The sequence below is a fragment of the Mesocricetus auratus genome, unplaced genomic scaffold (assembly GCF_017639785.1).
Source record: "Mesocricetus auratus isolate SY011 unplaced genomic scaffold, BCM_Maur_2.0 Super-Scaffold_100006, whole genome shotgun sequence".
Lineage (NCBI taxonomy): Eukaryota > Metazoa > Chordata > Mammalia > Rodentia > Cricetidae > Mesocricetus > Mesocricetus auratus.
The window spans coordinates 106,798,320-106,812,943 of NW_024429190.1; the positions used below are offsets into that span (position 1 = coordinate 106,798,320).

At 45.4% G+C, this 14,624-nt stretch overlaps 1 protein-coding gene and 1 long non-coding RNA gene across 7 annotated transcripts in view; one reads left to right on the top strand and one right to left on the bottom strand.

The window, feature by feature from the left end:
- Positions 1-984: 984 nt before the first annotated feature.
- Rps24 lies at positions 985-6,888 on the bottom strand. 6 transcript variants are annotated; one of them, XR_005877957.1, is made up of 7 exons: positions 6,798-6,888; positions 5,553-5,618; positions 5,256-5,465; positions 3,305-3,415; positions 2,745-2,762; positions 1,391-1,410; positions 985-1,068 (listed from the first exon to the last, which is right to left on the bottom strand). It is a non-coding gene; the product is annotated as a ribosomal protein S24 (long non-coding RNA). The 6 variants fall into 6 exon arrangements; XR_005877955.1 differs by having other exon boundaries at positions 2,745-2,765; XR_005877956.1 differs by lacking the exon at positions 2,745-2,762 and adding an exon at positions 3,193-3,195.
- Positions 6,889-10,514: 3,626 nt separating this feature from the next.
- Polr3a (RNA polymerase III subunit A) overlaps positions 10,515-14,624 on the top strand; it is a 46,431-nt gene continuing 42,321 nt past the window's right edge. Inside the window, exons 1-3 of the mRNA XM_040747862.1 lie at positions 10,515-10,690; positions 13,238-13,373; positions 13,609-13,746. Coding sequence (XP_040603796.1) covers positions 10,647-10,690; positions 13,238-13,373; positions 13,609-13,746 — 318 coding nt within the window. The 5' untranslated portion in view covers positions 10,515-10,646. The remainder of the gene's footprint in view (positions 10,691-13,237; positions 13,374-13,608; positions 13,747-14,624) is intronic.

Consider the following 14,624-nt stretch of genomic DNA (forward strand, 5'->3'; position numbering starts at 1 on the left):
CTTTCAGCTTTTAAGTTTGGAACCAGTTATGTAAGAGCAAACCACCTCTTCAGTCCTCTATCTCTAGTTTTAGATAGTATTCATTGCACTTACAAATCTCATTCCCACTTGGACTTATACCAACAGATGTGCTGGGCTTCACCAGAAACACTCAACCAGCACTAATTGGTAATGTGCAGTCATGGGTTCCACCACAAAAATAAGTAAAACCAATGCATCGCTCATAAGCTGTAATGCCTTTCAGGCAGACTCCTATCCAAATATCTGACTTCATTAACCCAGTTCATGGCCTGAGTTTCAGACAAAGAAAAAGTAGGGTCTGTTGCTTGACGGGTGGCTATGAGCCAGAGCCTGAACACTTGCTGGGTTCCACACCACTAGCCAGACAAATAAAAAGACAGATACAATTTCCATTTGAGCTAGACAAAAAGATCTGGTAAGTGTATCTTACTGGACTGTCATAAAGGGTTTCCCTAATGCGTCTTAAAATGTGACCAGCAGTGGTGATGCATAAAGGGAGGCAGAGGCAGGTGGATCCCAGTTCCAGACTGGCCTACAGACTAAGTCTCAAAACTCAGGAATTATAGGAATGAGCCATACCAGATTTAACTTCAAATGGGGAGGGAAGAGATGGGGATGCCCTTAACCCCAGTTCTCAGGAAAGCAGAGGCAGCAGCTCTGTTCAGTCTACATAGAGTTCCAGACCAGCCTGAGCTGGAAATCATCACCCCCCCCCAAAAGGGGGTGGGGAGAAATGGAGGAAGGCAAGGGAGACCACCTTTTAAGAAGAGTCTAGGGACACAGAAAAGGGGTTCCGCCAAGGCAAATTCTGACAGGGTACAGCACACTGGTCCTATGCTTTGCCCACGCAGAAGGATTTATACAGCATACTTTCAGTTGAAGCCCAGCACACTGAAGTGGGCTGCAAGAACACCTAAGCAGTCACTGGACACTTATAATACCCAATAAACAGTAGACTCCAGATACATAAATGTTTAGTTTATTTGTCCTCTCGGAAATCTGCACACCACAGCAGATCAAGTCACCGCAGCAGATCTACTCCTTTGGCTGTGAATAAAAAAAAAAAAGTCAGCAACAGTCTTTGAAGGACCTTTAAAGTTCAAAGACAAACTCAAAAAAAAAAAAAAAACTCATGCAAAACAAGTATTAACCTAAAACAGAAACTAAGAAAATGATGCAAACATCCAGAAACTAAACTGACATTCATGTTAGAAATGAAACAAGTCAATGTCTGAATTTTAGACAGTCACGTTAGTACTGTTACAAACGGTACACTTGCAAATCTACATACAAATGTTTACAAGCTTGCTCAAACTACATGAGTAATAAATAAGGAGTCTAGTGATCTATATAAGAGCTTGAATTATACCTGTATCCAATCTCCACTCACTGAATCAGTGGCAGGAAAGGGGGAATGGGAAGGAGGAAAACAAACAGTTCGTTAGTAGTCCCTTTTCAAACACCAAAAATTATCTGCCCTCAAAGTACATGCAATAAGGTACCTTGGGTGACTGTTCTGTGGTTGTACATGATCATTCCTTAAATACTACCCAATTCTGACAGCATTGTGCTCCAAGGTTAACAAGGTGATAGTAATTGCCTTAATGCCAGACATCCCCGAGGCTGGGCCTCGTGCTGGTTATCCTTGTGCCAAACAGAGGACCCAGACTTGGGACTCCAATGGGAAGGCTCTAATATGATTAGGCAAGTCTTTTGAAATCTGTTTCATTTTAATACTTTTAAGTACACCAATCTTGGATACCATGAGGTATTCGGATTAGTAGCAAAAAATTAAGTAAAAATACAAACATGTGATCGCTGCCTCAGTTTCATCTCCTCTGTAAATAACGGAACACCAGGTTGCAATTAATCAAGTACAACACAGTCCAGAGGCCATCACTATTTTAAGCTCATTTTGAAAAAGCTGGCTTTCCCAAGGTTGTGCTAGTGAAATCAATGAAACCCACACAGGTTATGACAGGCCAGCCCCTGAGTCAGCTGCCCAGGACACCTTCCAGAGGAACTGAGGCTGAGCCTGGGGGCTTGGCAAAGAATCTGTTACATGGTCTGCAGCAAAGAGCAAATCTGACTGCACTATCAAAACTTCTTCAATTAGCAGGTATAATTCGCAACACCTATGCAGTTCTATGGGCAGTGTTCCACAGTGCTGATGGAGAGAAGTTACTTGATTATGGTCTAAGGCAGGCAGCTTGAAAGAAAGGTAGGCATCAGAGGTAGTGGGACCATTTCTAAAATGCTAATGTAATTTCATTGCATGTTACAAATATAGAGCAGGGGCCATTCTGATTAAAATGCATGCGGTAAAAATACTCAAAGCTTCAGTGTTACTCAAAAGTTCCTATTAAGAACAGAAATGCTAAGACATTGAAGCAGATTCTGCTCCCAAGAGTCTGCTGCTCCTGCAGCACCCTGGAGGAGGGGTCACTGAAGCCATTTCCCTGGAACAGTCTCAAACAAGTTCAGGAAACCAGGGCACCTACCTTCCTTCAGTGAGCCACTATCTCCCATGTAACATGCATTTTCGAGTTTCCAAAATAAATGTTAAGTCTTTCCTTCTGATAGTAAGATACTACTTAAAAAACAGGTCACTGGCACTGTAATAAGCCATACTATGAAAACTGTTGTCCAAAAGCCAACATGCAAAGCATCAAAGCCAGCTCAGTGAAGGTGACACATCCCCACACCGTGCTCAATCTCAGTACCTGCTAGTTATTTCATTTCTGCTGAACAAGAAATCCAAGACAGTAGGAGAGGAGGGAAAATTCACAAAAGACTTGATTATTCAGCAACCCAACACCTTAATTCTATTCCGCTATTTACAACTAGCTAGCAAAGCTGGCACAAAGCTAGCACTCAAATCACTGTGATCTCAGGTAACTGGAGAGGAAATCAGTTTGACATTTGGAAAGCTTGGGCCACATTGATCCAGCTGCTTCAAAAACCACTGTCCAATACTAAAAAATTAAATCCTAGGAACATGATCTGAGCTGTCTATGCCAATTAACACGAGGAAAAAATTCCTGGAATAACCAGGGCTAGAAGGTACCACTACGATCACTGAATCAATGTGGCCTTATGTTGGATTGTGCTAGTCTATGAGCAGAAAAGGTGGGCTATGGTACTATGCTACGTAGCTTTTCAAAACATTACCTTCTGCAATCCAGAAGAGGGGGAAAAAAAAACCAAGAAAGATTATTTAGAAAAGTCCCTCTTCACAGACAATACTAATCACTGACATTTCTGTACCTCCCTTGAACCGTACCTTTTTGCCAGCACCAACGTTGGCCTTTGCAGTTCCCCTGACCTTCTTCATTCTGTTCTTGCGTTCCTTTCGCTGTTTTCGGGACGTCTTTTTCTTCTCATAAAGGCCATGCTACCAGAGAGAAGAGTATATGTCATCTGTAGAACTCAGTCTTAATGGGGAAGCTGAGGTGAGAAAACTTTTAAAAAAGCTTTACAAGCTGGGTGTTGGTGACCCACGCCTTTAATCCCAGCACTGGGGAGGCAGAGGCAGGCAGATTTCTGAGTTCAAGGCCAGCCTGGCCTACAGAACGAGTTCCAGGACAGCCTCCAAAACAATACAGAGAAACCCTGCCTCGAAAAACTAAAAAGTTTTACAAATCAACACTTACTTTGGTTTTTCAACATAGGGTTTCTGTTTAGCCCTGGCTGTTCTGAACTATGAGGACAATGCTGGTCTTGAACTCAAGAGATCTACCTGCCTTTGCCTCAGTGCTGGGATTAAAGGCGTGTGTCACAGCTGCCATCACCACCTAGCCCAACACACCTTTTTAAGCTGCCATGACACTGTTCAACAGACTTCCCTTCAATTCCTACTTCTCAGGCAAAGGGACTGGTGCCACTTTTACAGAGTTCTACCTTCCCACTGTGGAGACTCTGATCCACTAATCTGCTCTTGATTATTCCTGGCAGAAATCTTCACAACTCTCAGCTACGGATTCCCAGAGCACCACTTTAAAAAGTCTAGCTAGCTAGCCAGGTGCAAGGGCACACACCTCTAATCCTAGCACTTGGGAGGCAGAGGCAGGCTGACCTGTGACTTGAAGCCAACCAGGCAAACAACCCGTCTAAAAAAAAATCTAGTAAATCTTCCCACAAAACTGTTATACTAGTTATAGCACACTCCTTCATTGTAGCAAGAAGTAAATGTAGTCAAGAAGAAAAAAAAGGGACAACTCCCTGTGTATGGTGGCTTCACTTAGTCTTATCACTTAAGAAGCTGGGGTAAGCTGGGCGTTGGTGGCGCACGCCTTTAATCCCAGCACTCGGGAGGCAGAGGCAGGCGGATCTCTGTGAGTTCGAGGCCAGCCTGGTCTACAGAGCGAGTTCCAGGACAGCCTCCAAAACAATACAGAGAAACCCTGTCTCGAAAAACCAAAAAACAAACAAACAAAAAAAGAAGCTGGGGTAAAGTAATTGTTGCAAGTTTGTGTCTAGACTATCAGTCAGGTCTGCATCTATAATCCCAGCTCTTGGAAGATCAGGAGTCCTTGGTTCTCGTCAACTAAGTATCAAGTTTGCTACCAGTTTTGTACCACATGGAATTCAGTCCTAAAGTTTTTAAAGCTACTGTCAGTACACTGTAATAAACTACTTTTTACTAGCCAAATGTGGTAGTACACACCTACAACCCCACTACTTAGGCTGGAGGAACACGCTGCTGATGAGTTCCAGTTCAGGACAGGTTAAATTACATTGAGATGGGCTAAGGAGTAGGAGTTAAGTTTGGAAATGTATCTTATACCATACTGAGAGGTCTTTTAAAAGTCAAAAGGTGCCGGACGGTGGTGGCGCGCGCCTTTAATCCCAGCACTCGGGAGGCAGAGGCAGGCGGATCTCTGGGAGTTCGAGACCAGCCTGGACTACCGATGGAGTTCCAGGACAGCCTCCAAAGCCAGAGAAACCCTGTCTAGAAAAACCAAAAAAAAAAAAAAAAGTCAAAAGGTTTAAGTTTAGACTTAATCCCATAGATGGTCAGGAACCTTTGCATTATGCAAAAAACCTCTTATCCTTTTTAGAATTCCTAGTACATTTGTTGTTTCCCAAACAAACTGTTCTGTATTGCTCAAAACTGACATTGGAAAAACAAATCTTCTAACTTGCCATTCTGCCTCAGCCCAGGCTGGAATTACAAGCATGCATCCAGAAAAGAACCAAACCTTCTATAGCTGTTGCACAAACAAGATACCTACTCTTGCAAGTCTGTGTTTGGGCTCATTCTTCTTTGCATAATCTAGAGAATCATAGATCATGCCGAAGCCAGTCGTTTTGCCACCACCAAAGTGGGTTCTGAATCCGAACACAAAGATGACGTCTGGCGTGGTTTTGTACATTTTGGCCAGCTTTTCCCGAATTTCTGTCTTTGGTACTGTTGCCTTCCCAGGGTGAAGGACATCAATGACCTAAAAAAAAAAACATACAGTTTAGTATTCATTACAATTAGCATCTTCAAAATTAAGACACAGAGCACCGAACTTTGACACCCTTACCATCTGTTTCCTCTGAAGCAGACGGTTTGTCATGAACTTCCTGGTCCGGATCGTTACTGTGTCATTCTGCAGATTAACACACAAGTTAGTAAAACAGTTAATGTTAACCTTTTCTTGCCTTTGCTGTGCTAATTCAGTAGTTACTAGCAATGGGGCCAAGAGACAAGAGATGGTGGCAAAGAGGGGGAGTGGGATGTCTCAGTCCAAGAAGCATGTGGCAACCTCAGCCACCACGTGAACCATTTATTTTCTTTCATTGGTTTTCTCAGCATTATTGATTTATCTATAAGAGTCTCTGGGCGAGCCCGGCGTTGGTGGCGCACGCCTTTAATCCCAGCACTCGGGAGGCAGAGGCAGGCGGATCTCTGTGAGTTCGAGACCAACCTGGTCTACAAGAGCTAGTTCCAGGACAGCCTCCAAAGCCACAGAGAAACCCTGTCTGGAAAAACCAAAAAAAAAAAAAAAAAGTGTCTCTGGGCGGCTTCCCTCCCCCCCATTAGATACCACCAACACCCTAGAGCATCCCTAGTTAGTGCAACTAATGCTTCCAGTGCTTAGAAACAAAGTCTCTGTGGTCACCAGCAACTACAGTTCCAAGGGATCTGACACCCTCAGTGCCAACTTTTTCAGCAAAGTGCGAAGTAGCAGGCATTCAGCGAGCTTAACCACACTAGAGGTTTATCCGAGATCATCTCAAATCAGCAAAACCCTGGAAATGGTCGCTAGCTTTTCTACCTCGACTTAAAGACTCTTGTCGCCTCGATGGTGCCTAATCCATGAGTTAAAAAGAGAGAAAACCAGCCTACAAGTGGCGAGCACAGTACAGGAGTGCTCTGCCTCTGAGGGCGGGAAGGAGAACGGGCATGGCCACCTTTAAACAGGTTCCCCCAACCCCAGCACTTGAATGTTCCCAGGACACCCCAATTCTATTCGGTCGCTACGCTTGCTAGCTTACTCAGAGTCCACTGGCCCAGGACCCGGAGGCGCCTTCTTCACCTCGGCCCGCCAGCGCCTGCCTCACCCCTGCCCCGCAAGCCCAGCCGGAGCTTCTACGGCCCCGAGGCCCTGCAGCCCGAAGCCCGGCGTGTTCTGGAGGGCGGCCGAGCCCCGGCCCCTGGCCTCCGTGATACATGGCCCAAGCAGAGCAGGTAGGCTCTGGACGGCTGCGGCTCCAGTAACGGGCCCAAGGTAGCAGGGATGGCACAGATACGCGACGGATAGAGCCGACAGCCGGAGGAGACTCACCATGATGGCTACGGTGCCCCAGCTGCAAAGGAGGAAAAGAGGACCGCTCTCGGACGGCCAATCATATCAACGCGCACGGAAGGACCCGGGTCCCGGCGCGGGGGCGTGGCCAAAGCCGTGGGGCAGACCACGTTAGTGCCTGACTGAAAGTGCCTAAAGCCACGCCTCTCTGCCCTTTAGACACTCCCCTAGGTCTAGGCAACCTGATTTATGGTTATCCAACCTCGTGTTCCTTCCGGTTTCGTTTCTCTTCACTCGTATTTTGTTCTTTTTTTTTTTTTTTTTTTTTTTTTTTGAGACAGGACTGCACTTTGTAGCTCTGGCCGTCCCGAAACTCACGCTGTAAACCAGGCTGACCTCGAACTCAAGAGATCTGTGTGCCTCTGAGTGTTGTGACTTAAGGCGTTGTGTCACCACGCCCAGTACAATTCACTTTTTTTTTTTTTTGAGGCAGGGTTTCTCCGAGGCTTTTGGAGGCTGTCCTGGAACTAGTTTTTGTAGACCAGGCTGGCCTCGAACTCACAGTTCACTTTTAATGCAGTTTGTTTAATTTTTTTCCCCAGTGGCAGTTTGTTTAAATTGCTTCCATGTAACCGGGCGTGAGAAGCAGAGGCAGGCAGATCTCTTGAGTTCAAGCTCAACATAGTTTCAAGTCAGTCAGGGTCACATAGTGAGACCCTGACTCAAAAATAAAATTAAAATTGCCTCCAAATGAGTTCATCTTGAAGGCATTTAGAGACGGCCTTTCGGTCAACATCCCCATTTTACACCGAGGACAACATCAGAAACCTTAATTTAATCCTTCATGTATGCAACACTGCACGTTGCCACTTATTTTTTTTTTCGTTAACAGTTTTCATGTGTGATATTTTGGATTATTTGAAACAAGACCTTGCAATTAAGCCCATCAAGGCCTGGAAAAATTCGTTGTATTGCCAAGAATGATCCTGAATCCCTGATCTTCCTGCTTTCATCTCCCAAGTGTTGCACCGCACCTACCAACATATTGGATTGGGAGGGGAGTTCTAGTTAAGATTTGGTTTTGAGCCGGGCGTTGGTGGTGCATGCCTTTAATCCCAGCACTCGGGAGGCAGAGGCAGGCAGATCTCTGGGAGTTCGAGGCCAGCCTGGTCTACAGAGTGAGTTCCAGGATAGCTTCCAAAACAATACAAAGAAACCCTGTCTCGAAAAAAAAAAAAAAAAAGAAAGAAAGAAAGAAAAGAAAGATTTGGTTTTGAGACTTTCTGCGCATCTCTAAAATTTGCTGAACCAGACATGGCTAAGCAAAAGGATCAAAAGTTTGAAACCGGGCTGGAGAGATGGCTCAGTGGTTAAGAGCACTGACTTTTTCCAGAGGTCCTGAGTTCAATTCCCAGAAATCACATGGTGGCTCACAACCACCTTGAATGAGATCTGGTGCTCTCTGCTGGCATGCAGTCAGAAGACTGTATACACAATAAATAAATAAAATATTAAAAAAAAAGATGTGGGCATTCTTCTGAAACCCCTTTAAAAAAAAGTTTGAAACCTGCCCTGTGCTACATATAGATTTGCAGACAAGCTTGGCTGTATCCTGGCTCCAACTAAAAATTTTAAAAGAACAGAGGATGTAGTTCTGCTTAGTGGTAGAATGTTGTCTAGTATGCAAAGGCTCTGATTCAAACCCAATATTAGGAAGGGAAAAATGAAGTCATCTATTTGAGCCAGGTCTGGTGGCACACACCTATGATCTCATCTGTCTGCAAAGTTGAACAAGATTAGTCAAGAACTTGAGGCTACCCTGAGCTACACACCAACTAGGAACTAGGGTTACACAGAAAGAAATTGTCTCAACAACATTTTGTCTGTTTTCCTCCAGATCTTTGTGCTTACACAAAATTAGCTTTTGTTTTGTTTTTTGTTTTTGTTTTGTTTGTTTGTTTGTTTTTTTGAGACAGGGTTTCTCTGTGGCTTTGGAGGCTGTCCTGGAACTAGCTCTTGTAGACCAGGTTGGTCTCGAACTCACAGAGATCCGCCTGCCTCTGCCTCCCGAGTGCTGGGATTAAAGGCGTTTGCCACGAATGCCAGGCACAAAATTAGCTTTTAATGTTTCCTGGTCCAGAAGTTATGCTTTGCATAAAGTGGAGCAGAGTATAAAAATGAATGCAATTAGCCTGGTCTACAGAGCGAGTTCCAGGACAGCCTCCAAAGCCACAGAGAAACCCTGTCTCAAAAAACCAAAAAAAAAAAAAATGAATGCAATTGTGCATTATTCCAAGGGGAATATCAGAGTGCCCCAGGGGCTAATGTGCACAAGGAAATCAAGCTTACCTCTAGGTATCTGCCTGCACATACATGCACATACACAAACATGTTAGGTCCCCAAAGCAGGCCCCCAAATGGCAGTGTAGATGGCAATATTTTAGGATGATTGCCCGGATCCCACCTGAGCTTGGTTTTGCTAGGAACAGAAACCTAAAGCATTTGTCACAAGCCCTTAACAACTGGCTGAAGACCCTGACAGAGTCTGTCACAGTCTCCTCTGCCTTACAGAGTTCCCATGCTAACCACTGGCTTTTCTGAACTGTCCCACCCCAGTCATATCACCTTATAAAACCTAACAAGCTTTTGCAGTTGGGTGCAGACTTCTACTATCCTTAGAGGCAGCCAAGGCATTCACTTTTCCTGTGTGTGTGTGTGTGTGTGTGTGTGTGTGTGTGTGTGTGTGTGTGTGTGTAAACCAGGCAGGTTTTTTTTTGTTTTTTTTTTTTGTTTTGTTTTGTTTTTTTCGAGACAGGGTTTCTCTGTGGCTTTGGTGGCTGTCCTGGAACTCGCTTGGTAGTCCAGGCTGGTCTCGAACTCCCAGAGATCCGCCTGCCTCTGCCTCCCGAGTGCTGGGATTAAAGGCGTGTGCCACCAACGCCCGGCTCAGGCAGTTTTTAATATACTATTCTTTCTCTCCATGGAGAGTGCTGGGATTCCATGGGTTCTTGCTGCACCTACTTACAAACATATTAAAATGAATCATATATATGACATATATACTTACTCCAGACATGTTATCTAAGCATCAAGAATACAGAGGCAGAAGGATGGCAAGTTCAAGGAGAGCCTTTCTCAGGAAACAAAATACACGTACACATAAATGTCCTAGCTTGCACTTGTATAAATTACATTTTCCCCTCTAATAACTTTACAGACTGGAGGCTTGTGTGCACAGCTTTGTCTTCAGCTACTTATTTCTTCTTTTGATTGACCATATCCTTTGGCAGGTGGATTTGGGCTTCCAATGTCTCATAAACAATTAGATGATCTTTACTCACAAAATATTATATTGATTTTTTTTCATGTAGGGTTTGTTGTTGTTGTTTGGCTTTGAGATAAAAAATGTGTGGTACTTCTCTGCCATTTTGAGAAACACACCAGAAAGGCGATTTTTTTTCTTCTTCTGAGACAAGGTTTCTTTGTGTAACAGCCCTAGCTGTCCTGGAACTAGCTTTATAGGCCAGACTGGACTGGAACTCAAAGGGATCAGCCTGCCTCTGCCTCCATAGTGCTGGGATTAAAGGCATTTGCCACCTTCGCCCGCAGAAAGGGGATTTTTTTTTTCTTTTTTAATCCGCGCGGCCTAGTTGCATTTTTATACAGGAGCCGCTAGGTGGCGGTGTTGCGGGAGGGCGCAAAGCAACGTGCACGAAGCCTCTCTTGGACTCCCGCGGCGGAAGAGGAAGCGGCACGTGTAGTGCTCTACGGTGGCCGAGGCGTTGCTGCAGGTCTCTCAACCCTGACTCCAGAAGCTCCCCGGCGAGGTGTGGCGACAGTGGTTTCTGTAGTCGGAGCCCCGAGAAGGGCGCCCGGGCAGCCGACACCATGGTGAAGGAGCAGTTTCGCGAGACGGACGTAGCTAAGAAAATGTAAGACGCAGCCGGCGGGGGAGGAGGCTGGGGTCCCGGGTCCCAGAGGGTTCCAGGTGAGGGACAGTTGTTCAGAGAGCGGAGAAAGAAGTTCCAGGGTGGGATTTCAGATCCTAGGGGGTTTCTGAACTACGGCGGAGAACGTGGGACAGACCGAGCAGTGTCGGAACGGGCGTCCTCCCGAAGCCCTGCGCTGACTCCCCTCTGCGAACTTTTCCCCCTGGCAAGAGGACACAGTATATGCTGACCCAGGGTTGCCGGCTGGAAAGTGACTTCACCGGCAGCAGCTAGGTGGCAAGCTTGGAATCCAAGCTGCTAATTTGGGCCCTCTGCTTCAAAACTTATTATTATTGTTATTATTATTTTGGTTTTTCAGGACAGCCTCCAAAACAATACAGAGAAACCCTGTCTGGAGGCTCGCTCTGTAGACCAGGCTGGCCTCAAACTCATAGAGATCCGCCTGCCTCTGCTTCCCAAGTGCAGTGCTGGGATTAAAGGTGTGAGCCACTAACACCCGGCTCAAAACTTAATTATTAAGCCGTAAACTCTCCTTATGAGTTTTCGGGGTTTTGTTTTAAAGGCAGATCCTCCCCTCCCCTCCAGGGAACATGAGAGTACGGAGGCCAGTGTTGTGCACTAAAGATGCCGCATGAATGCAGTGGTTTGCCACTTGGTCTAGCGGAGAGTAGACAAATCAGCCATGGTTGTGGCAAATTCAACGACAAGCAGAGGGGAGGACAGGAGCACATGTAATGGATAAGTCCTGGCTCACCACAGAACAGGCCTTTTTTCAAAACACATTGGAGGGACAGGGTAGACGGATAGAGTTGAAGTGGGGGGGGGGAATCTTACACTGTGTGAGTCTTGCAAGGAGTGTCAGACTTTTGAAGTGTTTGACCAGGACAGAGTTTGAGTAAGATTCCTCATTCTGGAGGGCTGTGGCAGGGATCCAGACAGGGAATGATGATGGCCTGGACTGGGGGTGGGAGGCTGAGGATGGATCTAGGGGCATGGGAGAGAAGTGAGTTCAAAGAGGCTTAGGGTATAAAATGGCATAGAGAAGTAGAGGTAGAGGTAAGAGAGGAGTGAGATTGACATAGTTATGTGTGTGGTAGCCATCAACTAGAACACACGTCTTTCCTGGGTAAACGCCTATCCACCCCTCCCAGTACTCCACACCCACCCCATACACATAAAACACTTTCCCTCACAGCAGCCCAAGGATACGTTAGAATGCAGGTGAGTTCAGCTGCACAAGCACTCAGGCCAAGGCAGGAGGATCATAAGTTTGACCCTTCATTTCAAAACAGAACTACATCTATGTCACTTGGATCTTCCAGTAGCTCCCTATTACACTGACACTAATTCCCTCCTGATTCCCAAGCCTTACTGATTCCCTGCAGGCCTTACTAGACTCATCTTGTACCCTTAGCTGGCTGGCTGTGCCCCTTTGTACGGCTTGCTTGTGGTTGCTTGATGATGCCCAGTGTGTGTGGGTCCAGGGATCTGTCTTCTGCTTCGAATGTTCATTCTTCTAATTCCCTTATACGTGGACCACTTTCCTACTTGGAATCCAGCTGGAAGGTCAGCTTTGCAGAGAGGCTTTCCATCAAGACCCTGTTGTCCCCGCAGACTATACTATTCCTTGTCATTTTGATTCTCTACATCTTTTATAAACTGTCATCACTCCATGGGACATTGGTTCCAACTCCCCAGTACTCATAAACAGATACTAAACTGTGAGGATGTTAAGTCCTTTATGCAAAGTGGCATGGTATCTCTAGATAATCTATTTGGCTTTGTAAATTGTTGTTTTACTGTTGTTTTTTTGTTGTTGTTGTTGATTATTTTTTAGAAAATGACAAAAGGGAGAAAGCCTGTACAGTTCAATATAGGCATAATATTTCAGATACACTGAATTGAAAATGCCCTTGCCCAGTTGACTCAAGTAGCTAACCTAAAGAGATTGGGCAGACATCCATAATGTACAAAGGAACTGGTCAGGAGGATCATGCAATGAAAAGAAAATGAGGAAGGTTGTGATCCAGGATAAGGTGGAGCTCCAATATTTAAATGATAGCAGTGGGAGAAGAAACTTCAGAAGACACTAAAGGACTAAATAAATAAGCAAATAAATATTTAAGTAAACGACCCTAAAGAAGGAATATACAGCAAGAAGAGGAATACTTAGGGTATAGAGTATCCTGAGAACAGAGGGAAGGAAGGAATTCCAGACTGGAATGGGAGCAGGGTGAACCACCAGTGCCTATAGAACAGTAAGATGAGAAAGTTATTATAGTCATCATTAGGCCACTCACCAAGTGACCTTAGAGAGTGAAAACATTTCATGAGGGAAATAGCAACTGTTTCCCATAGGATAAAGGGTTGTTTTTGAAGGAAGACCTTGAGAAGTTAAAATATATTTGGGTTTGGTGGAACTAGCCTATCCAGCGAGTCAGAAGGGCAGGTTAGTTTTGGTGGGTTCCATGTGTGTGCCTGGACCCATGGACTTTGATGCACTTTTTCCCCTGTTTGTTTCCATTGCAGAAGCCATATCTGTTTTGGAATGAAGTCCCCTGAGGAGATGCGCCAGCAGGCACATATCCAAGTTGTCAGTAAGAACCTGTACAGCCAAGACAACAACCATGCCCCCTTGTTGTATGGAGTGCTTGACCACAGGATGGTAAGGCCCTGCCCTACCCTACCCTGTATCTAACAGTGGACCCGCTAAATCAGTTGACTTGCCATATAAGAAGGAGCCAGGTTTCTCTTCCTTCATGTCTGACTCTGAATTAGGAACTCTAAGCTTTATGTGACTGGCACGGACACACTGTAGCTTCTCAGATGTTTGTGGGGTATGAGGGTTGGGCCCCTTTCTCATGCTCTCCACTAATGGTTGGGTATACTTTCCTTCAAAGGGTACAAGCGAAAAGGACCGCCCGTGTGAAACCTGTGGGAAAAACTTGGCAGACTGTCTAGGCCACTATGGTTACATTGATCTAGAGCTGCCGTGCTTTCACGTGGGTTACTTCAGAGCTGTCATTGGCATCTTACAGGTAAACAGGAGAAATTCAACAGTGCTTAATCAGGGGCATTGGAGTAAACCCAGGAACTGTGAGCGAGGAGGGGTGTATCCAAGGGAAGTTTTTTGTTTATTTGTTTTTCTGAGACAGGGTTTCTCTGAATATCTGGGGAATTTTTGTTTTGTTTTTGCTTTTCAAGACAGGGTTTCTCTGTATTGTTTTGGAGGCTGTCCTGGAACTCACTCTGTAGACCAGGCTGGCCTCGAACTTGCAGAGATCTGCCTGCCTCTGCCCCCCAAGTGCTGGGATCAAAGGCGTGCGCCACCAACGCCCGGCTCTGGGGCAAGTTTTTATACTACATACATGGTATCATTGTCTTAGGGTTTCTATTACATGAAGAGACACCATGATCATGGCAACTCTTATAAAGAAAACATTTAATTGTGGTGGCTCCCTTACAGTTTCAGAGGTTCGGTCCACTATGGTCATGGCAGGGAGCTTGGTGTCATGCAGGCAGACATGGCGCTGGCTACATCTTGGCTTGCAGACAACAGGGAGCTGACTGAGACACTGGGCAGTATCCTGAGCATAGGAAACCTCAAAGCCTGCCCCCATAATGACAGACTTCCTCCAACAAGGCCAAACCCACTCCAACAAAACCACATATTCTAATAGTGCCATGCCCTATGAAATTATTGGGGCCAATTATGTTCAAGCTACCACAATCATAATCTTGCATTATGTTAAATTTTTACAGATTCTAATAGTGTCTTATTTCCCTTACAAAAGTAATAGCTGGTAGAGGAGATGGCTTAGTGGGTAAAGGATCTTGATGTCAAGTCTGACCACTGGAGTCCAATGGCCAGGTCCCATGTTGTCTAGGAGAGAATGACTCCTTCTGCCCTCTCACA